Source organism: Neophocaena asiaeorientalis, unplaced genomic scaffold (assembly GCF_003031525.2).
Source record: "Neophocaena asiaeorientalis asiaeorientalis breed wild unplaced genomic scaffold, Neophocaena_asiaeorientalis_V1.1 scaffold612, whole genome shotgun sequence".
Lineage (NCBI taxonomy): Eukaryota > Metazoa > Chordata > Mammalia > Artiodactyla > Phocoenidae > Neophocaena > Neophocaena asiaeorientalis.
In genome coordinates, this window is record NW_020171815.1 from 1245607 (window position 1) to 1267553 (window position 21947).

Below are 21947 nucleotides of genomic sequence, written 5' to 3' on the forward strand. Positions count from 1 at the left end.
TGGTTGATGTTGATCTTTGCAGGAAGAGCTAGTGCCCAATAATCTCTTCATGTGGATTATCGTGTGGCACATATTCAATAAATCCTCACTGTTAGGAATATCCATGAGAAGCAATACCATCCTGAAGTGAAATAGAAATGATTGGAGGACTATTTATGTTTTGGATTGTGGGTGCCGTTTTTTTCCCTCTTATCTCAGCTTAATTTAGTTTTACTTATATCTTGTTTTGGATGCACTTAAAGGATTGAATTTTTGCCTCTTTAAAAATTGGGGAACTTCCCTGGTGGCACAGTGGTTAAGAATCTGCCCGCCAGTGCAGGGGACACGAGTTCGAGCCCTGGTCCAGGAAGATCCCACATACCACAGAGCAGCTAAGCCTGTGCGCCACAACTACTGAGCCTGCGCTCTAGAGCCTGCGAGCCACAACTACTGCGCCGGCGTGCCACGACTACTGAAGCCCACGTGCCTAGAGCCTGTGCTGTGCAACAAGAGAAGCCGCTGCAATGAGAAGCCCACACACTGCAATGAAGAGTAGCCCCCACTCACCGCAACTAGAGAAAGCCTGCACAGAGCAACGAAGACCCAAAGAGCCAAAAATAAAAAAAGTTGGTTGTGAGGGACTCTGGTAGAGCTCACACCAAGGAGTGCTTCCCAGAACTACTGCTGCCAGTGTCCTTGTCCCCACAGTAAGCCACAGCCACCCCCTGCCTCTGCAGGAGACCCTCCAACACAAACAGGGACTCAGATTGATCTCCGAGATGACCCCAGAACTTTAGCAAGACTGAATGATATGAAGGAAAAAACCTATATGTGTGGAAAAAGGACAGAAACTAGAAAAAGAGCCGTGTGGCTGACAGGGTCTTGGTGCTCCAGCCGGGTGTCAGGCCTGAGCCTCTGAGGTGGGAGAGCCTAGTTCAGGACACTGGATTACCAGAGACCTCCAGGCCCCCACGTAATATCAATCGGCAACAGCTCTCCCAGAGATCTACATCTCAACGCTAAGACCCAGCTCCACTCAACGACCAGCAACCTCCAGTGCTGGACACCCCATGCCAAACAACTAGAAAGACAGGAACACAGCCCCACCCATTAGCAGAGAGGCTGCCTAAAATCATAATAAGTTCACAGACACCCCAAAACACACCACCGGACATGGTCCTGCCCACCAGAAAGACAAGATCTAGCCTTATGCACCAGAACACAGGCACCAGTCCCCTCCATCAGGAAGCCTCACAACTCAGTGAACCAACCTCACCCACTTGGGACAGCCACCAAAAACAACAGGAACTACGAACCTGCAGCCTGCTAAAAGGAGACCCCAAACACAGTAAGTCAAGCAAAATGAGAAGACAGAGAAATACACTGCAGATGAAGGAGCAAAGTAAAACCCATTAGACCAAACAAATGAAGAGGAAATAGGCAGTCTACCTGAAAAAGAATTCAGAGTAATGATAGTAAAGATGATCCAAAACCTTGGAAATAGAATGGAGAAAATACAAGAAACATTTAACAAAGACCTAGAAGAACTAAAGAGCAAACAAACAATGATGAACAACACAATAAATGAAATTAAAAATTCTCTAGAGGGAATCAATAGCAGAATATCTGAGGCAGAAGAACAGATAAGTGACCTGGAAGATAAAATAGTAGAAATAACTACTGCAGAGCAGAATAGAGAAAAAATAATGAAAAGAATTGAGGACAGTCTCAGAGACCTCTGGGACAACATTAAGCGCACAAACACTTGAATTATAGGGGTCCTAGATGAAGAAGAGAAAAAGAAAGGGACTGAGAAAATATTTGAAGAGATTATAGTTGAAAACTTCCCTAACATGGGAAAGGAAATAGCCCATCAACTCCAGGAAGCTCAGAGAGTACCATACAGGATAAAAACAAGGAGAAACACACCAAGACACATATTAATCAAACTATCAAACATTAAATACAAAGAAAAAATATTAAAAGGAGCAAGGAAAAAGCAACAAATAACATACAAGGGAATCCCCATAAGGTTAACAGCTGATCTTGCAGCAGAAACTCTGCAAGCCAGAAGGGAGTGGCAGGACATATTTAAAGTGATGAAAGGGAAGAACCTACAACCAAGATTACTCTACCCAGCAAGGATCTCATTCAGATTCGACGGAGAAATTAAAACCTTTACAGACAAACAAAAGTTAAGAGTATTCATCACCACCAAACCAGCTTTACAAAACATGCTAAAGGAACTTCTCTAGGCAGGAAACACGAGAAGGAAAAGACCTACAAAAACAAACCCAAAACAGTTAAGAAAATGGTAATGGGAACATACATATCAATAATTACCTTAAATGTAAATGGATTAAATGCTCCAACCAAAAGACACAGGCTGGCTGAATGGATACAAAAACAAGACCTGTATATATGCTGCCTACAAGAGACCCACTTCAGACCTAGGGACACATACAGACTGAAAGTGAGGGGATGGAAAAAGATATTCCATGCAAATGGAAATCAAAAGAAAGCTGGAGGAGCAATTCTCATATCAGATAAAATAGACTTTAAAATAAAGACTATTACAAGAGAAAGAGAAGGACACTACATAATGATCAAGGGATCAATCCAAGAAGAAGATATAACAATTGTAAATATTTATGCACCCAACATAGGAGCACCTTAATATATAAGGCAAATGCTAACAGCCATTAAAGGGGAAATTGACAGTAACACAATAATAGTAGGGCAGTTTAACACCCCACTTTCACCAATGGACAGATCATCCAAATGAAAATAAATAAGGAAACACAAGCTTTAAATGACCCATTAAACAAGATGGACTTAATTGATATTTATAGGACATTCCATCCAAAAACAACAGAATACACTTTCTTCTCAGTGCTCATGGAACATTCTCCAGTATAGAATATATCTTGGGTCATAAATCAAGCCTTGGTAAATTTAAGAAAATTGAAATTGTATCGAGTGTCTTTTCTGACCACAACACTATGAGACTAGATATCAGTTACAAGAAAAAAACTGTAAAAAATACAAACACATGGAGGCTAAACAATACACTACTGAATAACCAAGAAATCACTGAAGAAATCAAAGAGGAAATCAAAAAACACGTAGAAACAAATGACAATGAAAACATGACAACCCAAACCTATGAGATGCAGCAAAAGCAGTTCTAAGAGGGAAGTTTATAGCAATACAATCCTACCGCAAGAAGCAAGAAACATCTCAAAAAAACAACCTAACCTTATACCTAAAGCAGTTAGAGAAAGAAGAACACAAAAAACACCCCAAAGTTAGCAGAAGGAAAAAAATCATAAAGATCAGATCAGAAATAAAGGAAAAGGAAGGAAGCGATAGCAAAGATCAATAAAGCTAGTTCTTTGAGAAGATAAACAAAATTGATGAACGATTAGCCAGACTTATCATAGAAAAAAGGGAGAAGACTCAAATCAACAGGATTAGAAATGAAAAAGGAGAAGTAGCAACTGACATTGCAGAAATACAAAGGATCATGAGAGATTACTACAAGCAACTCTATGCCAATAAAATGGACAACCTGGAAGAAATGGACAAATTCTTAGAAAAGCACAACCTTCTGAGACTGAACCAGGAAGAAATAGAAAATATAAACAGACCAGTCACAAGCACTGAAATTGAGACTCTGATTAAAAATCTTCCAACAAACAAAAGCCCAGGACCAGATGGCTTCATAGGCTTCACAGAGTTCTCAAACTCTTCCAAAATATAGCAGAGGGAGGAACACTCCCAAACTCATTTCACCATCACCCTGATACTGAAACCAGACAAAGATGTCACAAAAAAAGAAAACTACAGGCCAATATCACTGACGAACATAGATGCAAAAATTCTGAACAAAATACTAGCAAACAGAATCCAGCAGCTCATTAAAAGGGTCATACACCATGATCAAGTAGGGTTTATCCCAGGAATGCAAGGACTCTTCAATATATGCAAATCAATCAATGTGATACACCTTATTAACAAATTGAAGGATAAAAACCATATGATCATCTCAATAGATGCAGTAAAAGCTTTCCACAAAATTCAACACCCATTTATGATAAAAAACCCTCCAGAAAGTAGGCATAGAGGGAACTTATCTCAACATAATAAAAGCCATATATGACAGACCCATAGCCAGCATCGTTCTCAGTGGTGAAAAACTGAAATCATTTCCACTAAGATCAGGAACAAGACAAGGTTGCTCACTGTCACCACTATCATTCAACATAGTTTTGGAAGTTTTAGCCACAGAAAGCAGAGAAAAAAAAAGAAATAAAAGGAATCCAAATTGGAAAACAAGAAGTAAAGCTGTCACTGTTTGCAGATAACATGATACTATACATAGGGAATCCCAAAGATGCTACTACTAGAGCTAATCAATGAATTTGGTAAAGTAGCAGGATACAAAATTAATGCACAGAAATCTCTTGCATTCCTATACATATACACAAAAATAAACTCAAAATGGATTAAAACATAAATGTAAGGCCAGACACTATAAAACTGTTAGAGGAAAAAATAGGCAGAACACTCTATGACATAAGTCACAGCAAGATCCTTTTTGATTCACCTCCTAGAGAAATGGAAATAAAAACAAAAATAAACAAATGAGACCTAATGAAACTTAAAAGCTTTTGCACTGCAAAAGAAACCATTAACAAAACGAAAAAACAACCCGCAGAATGGGAGAAAGTAGTTGCAAACGAAGCAACTGACAAAGGATTAATCTCCAAAATATATAAGCAGCTCATGGAGCTCAATATCAAAAAAACAAATAACCCAATCCAAAAATGGGCAGAAGACCTAAATAGACATTTCTCCAAAGAAGATATACAGATTGCCAACAAACACATGAAAGGATGCTCAACATTGCTAATCATTAGAGAAATGCAAATCAAAACTACAATGAGGCATCACCTCACACCGGTGAGAATGGCCATCATCAAAAAATCTACAAACAATAAATGCTGCAGAGAGTGTGGAGAAAAGGGAGCCCTGTTGCACTGTTGGTGGGAATGTAAATTGATACAGCCACTATGGAGAGCCAGTATGGAGGTTCCTTAAAACACTAAAAATAGAACTACCATACGACCCAGCAATCCCACTACTGGGCATATACCCTGAGAAAAGCATAATTCAACAAGAGTCATGTAGCACATTGTTCATTACAGCACTACTTACAATAGCCAGGAAATGGAACTAACCTAAGTGTCCATCGACAGATGAATGGATAAAGGATATGTGGCACATATATACAATGGAATATTACTCAGCCATAAAAAGAAACGAAATTGAGTTATTTGTAGTGAGGCGGATGGACCTAGAGTCTGTCCTACAGAGTGAAGTAAGTTAGAAAGAGAAAAACTAATATTGTATGCTTACACATATATACGGAATCTAAAACAAAAAAAGGTTCTGAAGAACCTAGGGGCAGGACAGGAATAAAGACTCAGATGTAGAGAATGGGCTTGAGGACTCATGGAGGGGGAAGGGTATGCTGGGACGAAGTGAGAGAGTGGCATGGACATATATACACTACCACATGTAAAATAGCTAGCTAGTGGGAAGCAGCTGCATAGCACAGGGAGATCAGCTTGGTGCTTTGTGACCACCTAGAGGGGTGGGATATGGAGGGTGGGAGGGAGATGCAAGAGGGAGGGGATATGGGGATATATGTATGCATATGGCTGATTCACTTTGTTATACAGCAGAAACTAGCACAACATTGTAAAGCAGTTATACTCCAATGAAGATGTTAAAAAAAAAAATTGGTTGTGAGTCCCCAGACATTGGGAACAGACTTGTGGGTGCCAACGGGGAAGTGGGGTGGTAGAGGGATGGATTGGGAGTTTGGGATTAGCAGATACAAACTATTGTATATGGAATGGAGGGACAACAGGGTTTTACAGTGTAGCACAGGGAACTATAGTCAATGTCCTGTAATAAACCATAATGGAAAAGAATATGAAAAATAATATATATACGTGTGTATATGGTGTTAGGTAGTGTTCTAATTTCATTCTTTTACATGTAGCTGTCCAGTTTTCCCAGCACCATGTATTGAAGAGCCTGTCTTTTCTCCATTGTATGTTCTTGCCTCCTTTGTCGTAAATTAGGTGACCATATATGTGTGGGTTTATCTCTGGGCATTCTATCCTGTACCATTGATCTGTATTTCTGTTTTTGTACCAGTACCATACTGTCTTGATTACTATAACTTTGTGGTATAGTTTGAGGTCGGGGAGCCTGATTACTCCAGCTCTGTTTTTTTTTCTCAAGATTGCTTTGGCTATTCAGGGTCTTTTGTGTTTCCATACGAGTTGTAAAATTTTTTGTTCTACTTCTGTGTAGAATGCCACTGGTAGTTTGATAGGGATTACTTTGAATCTGTAGATTGCTTTGGGTAGTATAGTCATTTTCACAATATTGATTCTTCCAATCCAAGAACATGGTATATTTCTCCATCGGTTTGTCATCTTTGATTTCTCAGAATGGGAGAAAATACTTGCAAATGAAACAACAGACAAAATATTAATCTCTGAAATATACAAACAGCTCATGGAGCTCAATATCAAAAAAACAAACAATCCAATTAAAAAATGGGCAGAAGACCTAAGTAGACGTTTCACGAAGGAGGGCATACAGATGGCCAAGGGGCACGTGAAAGGATGCTCAACATCAATAATTATTAAAGAAATGCAAATCAAAACTACAATGAGGTATCACCTCACGCTGGTCAGAATGGCCATTATCAAAAAATCTAGAAACAATAAATGCTGGAAGGGGTGTGGTGAAAAGGGAACCCTCTTGCACTCTTGGTGGGAATGTAAATTGATACAACCACTATGGAAAACAGTATGGAGGTTCCTTAAAAAACTAAAATTAGAACTACCATACGACCCAGCAATCCCACTACTGGGCATATACCCTGAGAAAACCATAATTCAAAAAGACATGTACCACAATGTTCACTGAAGTACTATTTACAATAGCCAGGAAATGGTACCAACCTAAGTGTCCATCAACAGATGAATGGATAAAGAATATGTGGCACATATATACAATGGAGTATTACTCAGCCGTAAAAAGAAACAAAATTGAGTTCTTTGTAATGAGGTGGATGGACCTAGAGTCTGTCATACAGAGTGAAGTAAGTCAGAAAGAGAAAAATACCATATGCTAATGCATATATATGGAATCTGAAAAAAAAAAAGGTACTGATAAACCTAGTTGCAGGGCAGGAATAAAGACGTAGACATAGAGAATGGACATGGGGTGGGAGGGGGAAGCTGGGGTGAAGTGAGAGTCGCATCGACATATATACACTACCGAAGGTAAAATAGTTAGCTAGTGGGAAGCAGCCGCATAGCACAGGGAGATCAGCTTGGTGCTTTGAGATGACCTAGAGGGGTGGGATAGGAAGGGTGGGAGGGAGGTCGGGAGGGAGGGGATATGGGGATATATGTATTCATATGGCTGATTCACTTTGTTATACAGCAGAAACTAACAACATTGTAAAGCAATTATACTCCAATAACGATCTATTAAAAAAAAGAATATATATGTATGTATAACTGAATCACTTTGCTGTACAGGAGGAATTAACACAACATTGTAAAACAACTGTACTCAATAAAATAAATTTTAAAATAATTGTCTGTGAGTTCCAAAGAACAAGTCTGTGTAGTGTTCTCCGGAATGGGATCCAAGCTTTGGAATGTCTGTGATTTGCATCTGTATACAAACAGAAACCCACACAGGTATGTATTTGGGTTTGCATGTGGGTATATAACCACTCACATAGAGCCTTGATTTGCAAGCACAAGCATAGAAAATGTGGTCACAGTATTCTCCATGTCATTATTATCGGTTTGCTCCTTTTTCTGAGGAAGTCAGGCTTCAAATTATACCTGCCAGCCCTCGGTTGGACACCACATGAGACAGCACGGTTAGACACCATGGGGGACCACCCAAGATGTGGAAGAACATTTGTTTCCTTGGCTGGGAAACTTCAAGGAATGTGTAACATCAACATAGTGGGTGTTGAATTGTCATTAAAGTATTGATACTTCCTAAATCTTGTGTCCTGATTTCATCATCTTCCTTCATTCCACTCTAGGGAAAGACATTCCTGGGCAGGCATCTCTGGTGTTTGATGTTGCATTATTGGACCTCCATAACCCCAAGGATGGCATTTCCATTGAGAATAAGGTAGTACCTGAAAACTGTGAGCGGCAAAGTCAAACGGGGGACTTTCTCAGGTATCATTACAACGGCACACTTCTGGATGGCACATTCTTTGATTCCAGGTAAGCAAACAACAGGTTCCTTCACTTACCAGAACATCTTATTAAATATAGTTTATAGCTTGTCAGTGCTGATTTTGAGTTAGTATTTTCGTCTCCAGTGTAGGTTTCTATTTTCTGATACTGAATTCCTTCAGAGGTTGTTAGAACAGTCTCCTTGGGGCCTGTGAGAGATGGATCTGCAGGAAAGCAGGAGAGGCTCACCCTGGACTCCCACAATCCCTCTAGACTGTGCTCAGCTATCCAAGTATAAACCCAACTCTGGGGTCCAAGGTGGGAAGTGACCAGGAGGCAGGTCCAGGCGGTAGGATGCGAAGAGAACAGACTTGGTGCTGGGAGACCTGGATTCCAGTCCCTGTGTGTGGTGCACTAGGTGTGTGACTTTGGATAGCATTTGACCTCCCTGAGCTTCAGGTTTTTCGCTGTTGTTAGCACCTTTCTCAAAGAGATGGTTAGATTAAAGAGAGAAGGTAGGCAGAAGCCCTTTGCAAACCTTAATGGCTTATCTGCTGCAGGGACTGTTTGGATGCTGGGCGGAGCCTGTTGTTATTCAAAGCTTTGTTTTGTTTATCAGGCTTAGCCTGCAGTTGTGAGCAAGCAACAGGTGTCTGGTATGTGTTGCTCATTCAGGTGGCATGCGTTGTTTGGATTCCTTTAGCTTCCTATAGACCTAGCAAGTAGTGACAGCAATCTACCTGTTTCTCTGAGGTAAGAGACTTCTCATTTAATTAGTCACCCAGAAACCTTACAGAATTTTTATACGGTATAATTTTATTTGCGTAATTCATTCTTACTACTCCGCGGATCCCTTCTTTTAAATTTTTCATTTGACTTTTTTGGAAAAAGGCAATAGTCTCATGGTTCAAAATTAAAACAAAATATGCGTTAAGATATGTTGTACCAACCATCCCTGCCAACCTCACATCCCCCTCCCCCCAAGCCACTTAGAGTTAACCACTGTTATTAATAAGTTTCTTTTTTTATTCTTCACATGTGTGGATTTTTTTCCTAAAGCAGATATAAGCAAATACAATTGTTATATTATTTTCTCCGCTTTATAGTATATAGCATATAGAATATATATACATATATAACATTATGTATTATATACATATACAGATAACATAATGTTACGTACTATATACACTATTATGCTCCTTGCTTTTTTTTAAAATTAAATAATTTATTTTTGGCTGCCTTGGGTCTTCGTTGCTGCACATGGGCTTTTCTCTAGTTGCGGCGAGCAGGGGCTATAGTCTTCGTTACGGCACGCGGGCTTCTCATTGCGGTGGCTTCTCTTGTTGTGGAGCACAGGCTCTAGGCGCACGAGCTTCAGTAGATGTGGCATGTGGGTTCAGTAGTGTGGCTCGCGGGCTGTAGAGTGCAGGCTCAGTAGTTGTGGTGCATGGGCTTAGTTGGTCCGCGGTATGTGGGATCCTCCTGGACCAGGGCTCGAACCCATGTCCTCTGCATTGGCAGGCGGATTTTTAACCACTGCGCCACCAGTGAAGCCCCTGCTCCTTGCTTTTTTTCATCTTGGAATTTTTCCATATTAATGCATAGAGAGAAATCATTTTTTATGTCTGTGTAGTGTTTCATTGAGTGAATATACCATATTTATCTAACCATTCCCCATTGATGACATTTGAGTTGTTTTTATTTTTTCTATTAAAAAAATTCAGAGAGTGTGTGCATGTGATTACTTGTCACATATGAGCTTGGTTCTGTCTTTTATTCCCTGGAATTTTATTTTTAGTTGAAAAGCCATTTTTCTAGTGGATACCAGATTTCTTTCCATATTAATGGAACCAGTTTTCTTAGGTTTCAAACAGATTTCCATTTTAGTACACTGGGGTCTAATCCATCCTAAGAGCTAAGTAATATTCCATTATATAGATTTGCCTTAATTTAGTAATCAATCCCTATTATTTTCTATTTTTGATGTTCTAAGAGGGACTACAATAATTATTTTTGTAGCTAAATCTTAAATAATATGATTGTTTCCTTAGGATAAATTTCTAGAAGAATCTCTAGGTCTAAGGTTATGTGTATTTTTACAGCTTTCTTTTTTTTTTTTTTTTTTAAATTAATTAATTTATTTATGGCTGTGTTGGGTCTTTGTTTCTGTGCGAGGGCTTTCTCTAGTTGTGGCAAGCGGGGGCCACTCTTCATCGCGGTGCGCGGACCTCTCACTATCGCAGCCTCTCTTGTTGCGGAGCACAGGCTCCAGACGCGCAGGCTCAGTAATTGTGGCTCACGGGCCCAGTTGCTCCGCGGCATGTGGGATCTTCCCAGACCAGGGCTCGAACCCGCATCCCCTGCATTGGCAGGCAGATTCCCAACCACTGTGCCACCAGGGAAGCCCTTTTACAGCTTTCGATACAAGTACCAAGTTGTCCTCAAGGAAGGTTTTACATCACTAAGAGTACCCCATTTCCTGCAAACTCAGCAACATTGGGTATTATTTAAAAATAATCTTTGCCAATTTATAGGAGAAAAGTAGAACTTTATAATTGTAATGTGAATTTCTTTGATTGCTATTAAGGTTGAAATTCTTTCAAATGTTTATTGACTATTTGGATATTTTCTTTTGTGATTTACCTGTTGGTGTATTTGCCTGTTTTTATATTGAGGATATTGGTATTTGTCCTTTTCTTATTAATTTAAAATCTCTGTACATTAAAGATATTAACATTTTTATGGTTGCATATTGTTGAAAGCATATTGCCTATTTATTTGCATTTTAATTTCGGTTGTTGTGATTTTTGATCTGTTTAAATATAAACCTTTTATGTTGTTAAATACATTCCATTTCTCCTTTATGGCTTCCTTTATTCTTATGTAAATTCTTATATATTCTGTCTTGAGTAACTTGCTAAAAAGTCTCTCCCCACCCCTGGACTTGTTTTTTTTCCCCTGGAGTATATAAATATTCACCTGTATTTTCCTCCTGCTCTTCTAATGGCTTTATTTTTTTATCCTTTAAAGTATTCTCTATTAGAATTTTTATTTTAAAGAATATTATGTTCTTGTTGTATAAGTGAAACAATGCAAAGATATTTAATAAAATGTAATAATTTCACATCAACCCCTTCCATTTTCACCACTCGAAGTAAGTATTAAAAAGCTTCTGCAGGCTCTCTCCGTGTTTATAAATGCTTTCATGTTTCAATCTTAAATCCATCTGGAATTTATTGTGGTGTTCAGTATGACAGTAAGGATCTAAATGGTTTTTTCCAGATGGTTAGCCAGTTTTTCCAACACCCTTTATTGAATAACTGTATTTTCCTCACTCATTTAAAATCTGACATTGATCATGTACCAAATTCTTGTATACACTTTTGGGTCTTGGTCTAGAATTTTTATCCTTTTCCAGTGATCCAGCTATTTCTGGGCCACAGTCATACCTTTAGCTATTGTAACTTTTTAGTTTGTATGATAGAGAATATTCTTTTTCTTTTTAAACATCATTTTTTCCTACTGTGATACATTGATATGGTTCAAAATCCTAAAAGTGTAAAAAAATACAATGAAGAATTTTTCACCTATCCTTGTCCCTCAATCACCCAGTTCCCCTCTTCACAGGGAACCAGAGTTATGCACTTCATAGGTCTTCCATACATATACAATGAAATACAGATAATTATGTAGAAAATCTGCTTCCTGGATGAGGAGAATCATTTGTTACTATCATTTCTTCACGTCCCTTGTTTTTGTGGTCCCTGAGGGGTGTTGAGAAGGAAGAGCCTCTCACAGCTCTGCCTTTTCATCTCCCTGGTCCCACTGCTGACCATCTCTGACACAGTCATCCTTGGGCTGTGTTTGATGAGGTGACAGTGGAACTGACTGGCTCTTTCTCAGGACAAGCTTTTTGCCACATCTGCTCCAGCTGGGGGTGGGTAATGGGTACAGATCACTGTGGTTCAGAGTTCAGTATCTGAAGTGGCAAATGAAGTTTTATTATTTTATTCTGGAATCATCAGGCTTTGTTTTCTCCAAACTCATAGTAATCAGACTCAATTGGCAATTAATACAGAGGCTGGATCTCTCCACTGAGTGGAATGCTTGGGGCTCCTACCAGAGGCACTTGGGAAATTCAGGTACTCACCGGGAGGTAGCTTGGTGAGCATGGATTGCAGTAGGGCGAGTTCACTGCAGAGTTAAATTGCTCTCAGTATATATGCTGCTTTTCTGGCAATCTGAATATTCATGTCCCACATATACAGATACTCTCCTCTTTAGAGAAATTCTTAGTTTCTTTCTTTTTTTTTTTTCCTTTTTGGGCTTTCATTTGAAACTTTATGTTAGAGTAATAGAAGACTCTAGAACTTCTAAGTTGTTTCTTTACAAGAGATAACAGAGAAATTCTTAGTTTCTGACAAGGGCCCCCTTGATGCTTTTTTCATTAACCTGACGTGGTCAACAAGCGTAGAGTCCGATTTACATTATAGCTACATTTCTGCATGATTGCTTCTTGTAACCCGCATCCCATTCATAACCTGACCAAACCAGAGGGCTGGAGGGCTCGTTTCTGGGAGCGTTTGTGCAGGCGGCAGCTCCCACGCAGTGTGTGGATCCTTGTTCATCATTTCAGGGGGGCGTGTTTCCTGGCTTGTACTCAGATTCTAGGGTTCACCCTCTTCTGGAGTCTGGAGGCCCCTGCGCTCTGTTGCCTCATGGTACCAACTACACTGCTGCTGCGATATCCCTCGTGACCAAGCTCTTTTCCTCTTTCCCAGCTACTCGCGGAACCGCACCTTTGACACGTACATTGGGCAGGGCTACGTGATTGCTGGGATGGATGAAGGTTTACTCGGCGTTTGCATTGGAGAGAAGCGGAGGATCGTGGTCCCCCCTCACCTGGGGTATGGCGAGGAAGGAAGAGGTAAGCGCTGGCTGCCTTCTAAGACTGCCTTAGAGAGGCACTAACTGATGCTTCCACGCTGCTTGGAACCAGGGCCTCTGGCAAAGCGTAGAAGCTAAAGTCTAGCTTCAGACTCGAATACTCAAATAACTCTAGTTTTTAGAGATGCTCTGTCATGACTCCTTGTTCCCCCTGCCCGTTTTCCTTTTCCTTTTGGAAAATTTAAAACCTACACCAAAGTTGAAAGAACTGTACAGTGAACTCCACTTAGATTCACCAGTCGTCAACATCTTGCTATATTTGCTTTATATATATAATTACAGTACATTTTTTCTTTGTTGACCATTTGAAAGTAAATTGCAACCCCCCTTTTTTTGTTTTTCGTTTTTATTGAAATATATTTGACATATAACCTTGTGTACATTTAAGGTGTACATGTTATTTTGATACATTTATATATTGTAATGTGATTGCCATTGTGGTGATAATTAGCACCTCTATCATGGTACATAATTATCATTTCTTTTTGATGGTTGGAATAATTGATAATTAGCAAGTTTGATGATTATAAGACAATATTGTTGTCTATATTCACTATACTGTGTATTAGATTTTGGTTTTTGTTTTTAACAACTTTATCGAGGTATTATTTACATACCATAAAATTCACCCAATTTAAGTATACAATTCAATGACTTTTAATAAATGTTGTGAGTTGTGCAACTATCACCTTAATCCAGTTTTAGAATATTTGTCACCCAAACAGCAAACTTCTTTTTAAAAGTTACACAAAAAATATATGCTGACTTTAGAATAAGAAAATAGAGATCAACAACAACAAAAATCTCCCATAATCTCACCACCCAGGAATAACCATTGTTAATGTGGTAGGTGGAGTATCGGCCCCAAAAGATGTCCATGTCCTAATCCCCAGAGAATTTGCAGATGTGATTAAGGTAATGGTCTTGAGATGAGGAGATTATCCTGGATCATCCAGGTGGCCTTGATGTACTTACAAGGATCTTTGCAAGAGGGAAGCAGGAGACCAGAGAGAGGAGAAAATGCTACACTGCTGACTTAGAGGTTGGAGGAAAGGGCCACAAGTCAAGGAAGGAGGGTGGCCTTGAGAAGCTGGAAAAAGCAAGGAAACAGATTCTCCTGAAACCTCCAAAAGGAACACATCCCTGCCAATACCTTGAATTTAGACTTTGAGTCCAGAGTTATGAGAATAAATTTATGTTGTTTTAAGCCACCAAGCTTGTGGTAATTTGTTATAGCAGTAATAGGAAACTCATATAACCGTGAAGTGACTATCCTTCTATACTTTTGAGTATATGTGAATCTATGTAGATAAAAGGAAATAAACACATATCCATCTACACTATTGACAAAAAATACTACAGTATTTTTTGTCAATAAATACTGACAAAAGTGGGATCACCTATACATATTACTTTGTAATTTCTCTCTTTACGTAATTTGTCGTGAACAATGTTTTATGCCAACAGGTTGCATAGAATTTTAATGGTTGCATAGTATTCCAAACCATATTTCCTTTATTATTTTTTTTCTCAGATACCATTTTTTGCTAACTTACTTTGGAAGAGTTGATACAGTATTTATTTTGCTTTTGTGTTTTTTTTGCTGATGAGATTCTGGCTGGCCTGGCTGGCTGTACACATTCATTTCGTTAACCTGCTTCTGACTTCTACTGCTACAGTGGATTTCAGAATTTTCCCAGTAGGATTTGTTTGGAGGATCTAAGAATCATCAGGTTGGTTGGAAACTAGGCTGTACCATGGAGAAACATTATTTTTCCTGACTTAAATGTCTGATTTATAAAGCCACAACAAATCACAGCTTAAGGTCTTAAGATCATTCAACAAACCTTGCTTCATGTTCTGTTTGTCTAGTGTCTTGATGCTCTGTTGTTTTGTATTATGTAAATTTCTACTTCTAGCCAAATACATGCAGGAATAGACAAATACTTTCAGCATATTCATGTTTCATTTTGCCCTCAGGACTAATTCTTCCTTTCCCTAAAAAGAATAGACTGATGGAAAACACTTGCTTAAATTATTTCTCCTTTTGGCTTTCTCACAAGTATGAGACAGTTTTGCAAAGAATTATATAAGGCTCTGGGAAACATTTGAAGTCTCGTAAATTTTCTGGGCATGAGGCTACTTCACCCTGAATCATTTGTTCCCATGGTGGGGGGAGGGGCACCATGGCAAGTAACACCCAGCTGCTCTTGCACAGGGTCGGTTTCTGTCCTATTGGTTAGCGAGTGCCCTTGGCCTCCTTGTGGGGTTTGCCCAGGACCTAATGCTAATCACTGAGGGACTGACCTTAGAAGGGTGTCAGGACACAGAGGAAGCCTGTGGCTTTCTCACCACATACCACAGGGCCAGGCACATGGTAAGCATTCAGTAAATATTTGTGGAAGGAAGAAATGCTGGACTCTCCGACTCTTCGGCATTTCATTTTGTTGCAACCATTTTCTCTTGCAGGGTTGGTGGAGGGGAGGGGATAGGCCTTCTGTAAAGGCTCTGGCCCTTTCTGCTGTCTGCTTTGTTCCATGGGGACAGCCCTGAATTTAGAGCGTTTGGATGTTTGCAGCCCCGAAGTAGAGAATGGATTCTGCTGCAGGGTTGTGGCAGCATCACTTCCTCAGTTTCTGTTCCCCAACTTCCACATGACCTTTTAAGCACTCTTTTTCAAAAGTGAAGAAAGCTAATATTTTACCCACACTGTGAAGGACTTCTCATGTACGAGCTCATTCAAACCTCAAAACAGTTCTGTTAACGAGGCCCAGAGAGGTTGAGTCATTTGCTAGAGGCCACAGTAGCTAATCGGTGATGGAGTTGAATTGCACCCAGGGTTCTTGCTGCCTGTGTCATAGGCAGAGGGGAAGAAAGAGTTTCCATTACGCTGTGACTTGTTGATACCCATATATGAAGAACTGAGAACTCCAACCAGAAGTCCCAGAGCTCTCAGAGGAAACCCACGCTGCCAAGAGCTGCCGTGTTTCCTTCTGGCCCAGTTGGCCGGCCGCTTTATTTTTTGTCATCTGTGTCTCTTCTTTTTTTTTTTTTGGTGGTACGCTGGCCTCTCACTGTTGCAGCCTCTCCCGTTGCGGAGCACAGGCTCCGGATGCGCAGGCTCAGGGGCCATGGCTCACGGGCCCAGCCGCTCCGCGGCATGTGGGGTCTTCCGGGACCGGGGCACGAACCTGTGTCCCCTGCATCGGCAGACGGACTCTCAACCACTGCGCCACCAGGGAAGCCCTGTGTCTCTTCTTGAGGCGGCTTATCTAGTGGGAAAAATTGATGAATACTTTTCTGCATTGGTTAAGGGTTTATTCAGAGAGGAGGCTGGTGTTGGGCCTAATGAAATGTTGGATTATTTTCACCTGTTTACTGGTGTTGGGGAGGAGATAGTTTCCTCTACCCTTCTAGGTTCTTCTGGCTGGTCTAAGAAATAAATTGATATGAGACAGATTAACAGGAGAAAATCAAACAAATTTTAATAACATGTATATATGGGAGAGACCTAGGGAAACTAACTCACCAAAATGTCTGAAGCCCTCACCTTAAACACCACCATTGGCTAAAGACAGAAGAGGATGTTGGGGGTAGTGGTTTCGGACCTGGAGATGGAAAAGCAAATGTTTGGTAAACAAATGTTTACGGGGCCACACAGACATTGGGACACCAAGAGAAATTTTAACTAATAGACTTTGCTAGGTTCCTTCCTGTCTCCACATCTAGTTCATACAGTAGTTATGTATGGTGATAGCTCCCCCCATGCCCCAACATTCTTCAGGCAGTTAAAGAGGTAAAAAGAAAGGTTTTCTTTTTTTTTTGAGTTTTTGCATCTTGTTTATTTTCAACTTGAAATAATCCACATGTCGAAGAGACATTTTTGGGGTGGCAAATTTACTCCCCTACACTGGTCAGCACTTATTTTTACACTGTATATTCTTTGGAGAAGGCAGAGCCAGATAGAGGGAAGGATGGTGGAAGGGGTGCTGGCTGCCTGGGGCAGGTGGGATCTTATGGCTCGAGGTCTAGTCTGGATTTTTTTGTAGGCCCAGCAACCCCATCTGTCTGTCCATCAAAGATTTAGTGAGTGCCAGGATTCCCTGGTGGCGCAGTGGTTAAGAATCCGCCTGCCAATGCAGGGGACACGGGTTCGAGCCCTGGTCCGGGAAGGTCCCACATGCTGCGGAGCAACTAAGCCCGTGCGCCACAACTACTGAGCCTGTGCTCTAGAGCCCATGAGCCACAACTACTGAGCCTGGCTCTAGAGCCTGCGAGCCACAACTACTGAATCCCGTGCGCCTAGAGCCCGTGCTCTGCAACAAGAGAAGCCACCGCAATGAGAAGCCCGCGCGCTGCAGCGAAGAGTAGCCCCTGCTCGCTGCAACTAGAGAAAGCCCACGTGCAGCAGTGAAGACACAACACAGCCAAAAATAATAAATAAATAAAAATAAAATTTATTAAACAAAAATTTATTGAGTGCCTTCATGACCAGACACTGCCCTAAGGTATTGGGGATTCAGCAGAGAAAAAGACAAACTCCCAGCCCACATAGAGCTTACGTTCTTATTGATGCCTCAGTAGATGTGCATTTGTGCCTTAATCAGACACCTGGTAGACTGACTCATGCTAACTTCCTAGGAGCTGACATAGAACCAGACATTGAATACTTACTTGAAAGGGTGTGATTGACCTCTCCACTGATCAGAATACTTGCACCTGGGATCCTGGGGGCCTGAGAAGCTGGGTTAGTTATCAGGAAAGTGTTGGGCAAACTGATATCAGAGCACAGGGGCGTGGGGTAGTCCTGGTGCCCTAAGATAGTCCTGCATATGAATGTACCTTTAAGGGTGTCAATTAAAACAACAACAACAACAATGTAAGAGCTGTGAGTTCAGTTTTATAGTTTTATTTGGGGTTACTGAGGACTATATAGCCTGGGAGATAGCCTCTCAGATAGCTTTGAGGAACTGCTCCAAAGAGGTAAGGGGGATGGCCAGTATATATGTGAATTTGGAGGAAGGATATGTACAATAAAGCACACATCTTTTTTTCTTAAATTAATTAATTTATTTATTATTATTTTTGGCTGTGTTGGGCATTGTTGCTGTGCGTGGGCTTTCTCTGGTTGTGGTGAGTGGGGACTACTCTTCCTTGCAGTGTGTAGGCTTCTCATTGTGGTGGCTTCTCTTGTTCTGGAGCACGGGCTCTAGGCACAAAGGCTTCATTAGTTGCAGCACGTGGGCTCAGTAGTTGTGGCTTGCGGGCTCTAGAGCACAGGCTCAGTAGTTGTGTTGCATGGGCTTAGCTGCTCCACGGCATGTGGGATCTTCCAGGGCCAGGGCTTGAACCCGTGTTGCTTGCATTGGCAGGCAGATTCTTAACCACTGTGCCACCAGGGAAGCCCTAAAGCACACATCTTGGTAGAAGGTAACTGCTAGTCACGGGGAATAGGTATCTCAGTTACTGACTTTAGTGCTTTTCTAAGTGTAGGAAGATGCAAAAGTCTGGGTTCATAAAGTTTTCTCCTGAAAACCTCTAACTACCTGGAGGCCTGTTCTGCCAGTTTTCCCAGAGCACAGGTACCTTATCCCTGATCTTCCCCCTGAATGTTTTCCAACGTGTGCTGTAGGTCAGTGACTGCAGTGGCTAATGACTGAATTCTTGTAGATCCAGGTGGCAAGCAACATTCACTTAGTTGGTGCTGGGCTGCAAGCCTTGTAGTTGCCCAGCCTTGAAGCTGAAGAAAGAGCCCAGAGACAGCAACAGAGACATCAACCAGTTATTGGATAAGGGATCTTACAAGTCTGCAGCAAAAGATCCTGGAGTAACACCCCATCGTGAACGGCAGAGAGCAGGCAGTACATGGCAGGAATCTTCGCTACTTGCAGGGGAGAAGGGGCCATCATTTAAAGGGGGAACTGATGTCAGCTTGGCTCATCACTTACCAGGGAAACCAGCACCTGGGGCAGGGGGCAAGCATGTAGGCAGTTACTGATTAAGCGCTATGATTAAGAGAATTGGATAGTCATGTGAGTGAAGCAGGGACTGGTTGAGCAGGGGCTGTACAGAGAGCAAGAAAACAGCCCTCTTGAATGGTCCAACCATACACTTGGCAAGGGGAGGTTAAGTTTGTACCAGCCCAATGCCATCAGTTTCTTGTCCCTTTCTGGGCTCCGTCCACACGTTTTTTTCAGAGAGGTTGTTAGAGCTGCTCAAGATGCGCGTTCTTTTCCACCAATCCCCTTCATCACAACCATGGCCGGCGCCTTGATCCTCCTCATGGAGATGAGAGGTGGGGCTCCTAAATCTCAGCCGCTCACTTGCAGACCATTTAGCGCAGCGCTCCTAAACCTTGGCTGCCCCTTAGAAAGTCCTGGAAAACCAATGCCTGGTGCCGCTGTAGTCCAGCCGTTCTGCAATGTTGTGGCATATCACAAGCAAGAATCACCTGGAGAGCTTAAAGATCACAGAACCAGAGGTGCTGCATGGGAAAGGGCCTGGCCCTTTGCGTTTTCACCAAGTTCTCCAGGACATCCTGATGGCGCCCAAGGCCGAGATCACTGCACTAGGTGAGCTGTATCTGAATCTCAGAGTGGGGCCCAGGTGATGTTTTTTTAGATTATCATGATTTTTTCTTTTATTCTGTGAATGTGGTGAATTATTTTTTTATTGTGGTGAAATGCACATATTTACCATTTTAACACGTTTTAAATTTACAGTTCGGTGCCGTTGAATATATTCACAATGTTGTGTAACTGTCACCACTGTCTATACCCAGAACTTTTCCATCATCCCCAACACAAACTCCCCATTACCCTCTCCTCCTCCAGCCCTTGGTAACCACCGTCCTACTTTCTGTCTCTATGAATTTGCCTATTCCAGGTGCCTCATATAAGTGAAAGCATACAATATTTGTCTTTCTGTGTCTGGTTTCTTTCACTGAGCATAATGTTTTCAAGGTTCGTTCCCAGTTGGTTTTAATGAGCAACCAGGATTGAGAAACCACTTGTCTGGCTCCACAACCACTGCCCCCCGTTAGTGTGTGCTGTTTCCCGCAAAGAGCTGCCCTTGGCCCTGGTTCCAGGCACCCTCCTATGGCAGTTTGCAATACCTGGTTCCTCTGGGAAAGATCCTGGACCCTGTTAACCACTCACTTCAGCAACTCCCCATCACTAGTGAGTATGAGGCACCTGTGTGCTGCTGTAAAAGCCCAAGCTTCTCTAATTACTACCTTGGTAACTTTGGGCAGCCATCAAAATCTGTGCCTTAGTTTCCTCATCTGTAGGTTGGGAATATAGGATTATAATGAGAATTAAATAAACTAATACATCTAAAGCACTTAGAAGGGTGCCTGGTACCTAACAAGCACCTACCCATTAAGTGTGTGTTAGAGAGACAGCAGCCGAGAAACAGATGAGCACATGGTGGGGTGGGGGTGGTGTGAGCTAGATGTTCACATAGCGCTACTGACTTCTGTCTATAGCTGTGTTGTTTTCTTGAACAAGTTATATCTGAGTTGGTTTTCTTGTCTGTAAAATGCTAATGAAAATATTATACCTCCTTGATTCTAAGTAACACTATGTACAATTTTTTTACGTGTAAACTTCTCTGAAATGATCTGGGGGTGTGGTTAACAACTGATACCCTCCTGAGAAGCTGTCATTAAATGAATGGATGACCTGCTACTCCTGCATTTATGGTAATATTTACCCAGCAGGGTTCCTGCAGGGATTTAATGAGAGAGTGTATGTGAAAAATGCTTTGTAAACTGTAAAACATTATTCAGATGTGAGATAATGCTTTCAAAAATGGAAAAGAGTAATAATTTTGTGTAGAACAAACAGGATGTGTTGTAAAGCACTTTGTGAGTTGTTAGGTGTAGTATATCTTAAGGGGCATATATGGGCCAAGTTTGGCTAGGTGATTTCCCCTGTGAAGTTTCTGTTGGTTTTGCTTCTCTTAAGCAGTGGTAGGGCACTAAAGTGATTTTCATTCTACAGCTGATTTTCTCATCTCACCTCTTACTTCTAGCAGGAGCGGGGCAAGCCTTAATTTGGTTGAGCTTTAGTTTTCTCATCTGTGATGAACTTAAGCCATAAATCTTTCAGGTTGAACCATTCCATGGGGCAGTAGTACCGTGGCTTGAATTTTAGTCCAAAGTGTGCTCCTGACTGTGGACCCTGGACAAATCTGTGCCTCAGTTTCCCCATCTATAAATTGGGTTAGGCTACTTCTAATGGCCCTTCCAGCTTCACTCTTCCAGCATTGCCTAGGATTTCACAGCTGGGTCCCCATGTTCCTCACTGGAGGTCTGTGAGCAATACCTGGTGATACTGGGGAGGCACGTGCGCTGCTGCTTGGAGGGTTCCCTCTAATTGCCTTTGTCTGTCCTTTAGGGAACATCCCCGGCTCGGCCGTGCTGGTGTTTGACATCCATGTGATTGACTTTCACAACCCTTCAGACTCCATCAGCATCACCTCCCACTATAAGCCCCCCGACTGTTCAGTGCTGAGTAAGAAGGGGGATTACCTCAAGTATCACTACAACGCCTCACTTCTGGATGGGACGCTGCTGGATTCCACGTAAGGGCTGCCAGGGATCGGTGGGGTGTGAGCCTGGCAGATAACAGTCAGTGTTCCAACAATCCTCCTTTGCTTTTCATCAGATACTGGTTGAGAGCTTTTATCTTCATGCCCTTTGCGCTGAGTATCTCA

General features: G+C 41.5%; 1 protein-coding gene across 2 annotated transcripts in view; it reads left to right on the forward strand.

The window, feature by feature from the left end:
- The window catches only part of FKBP9 (FKBP prolyl isomerase 9), a 49578-nt gene that overhangs the window by 16748 nt on the left and 10883 nt on the right, over positions 1 to 21947 (forward strand). For both annotated transcript variants that reach the window (XM_024735701.1, XM_024735770.1), the window contains exons 5-7: positions 8138 to 8327; positions 13064 to 13209; positions 21629 to 21815. In XM_024735701.1, the coding sequence (XP_024591469.1) occupies positions 8138 to 8327; positions 13064 to 13209; positions 21629 to 21815 (523 nt within the window). The remainder of the gene's footprint in view (positions 1 to 8137; positions 8328 to 13063; positions 13210 to 21628; positions 21816 to 21947) is intronic.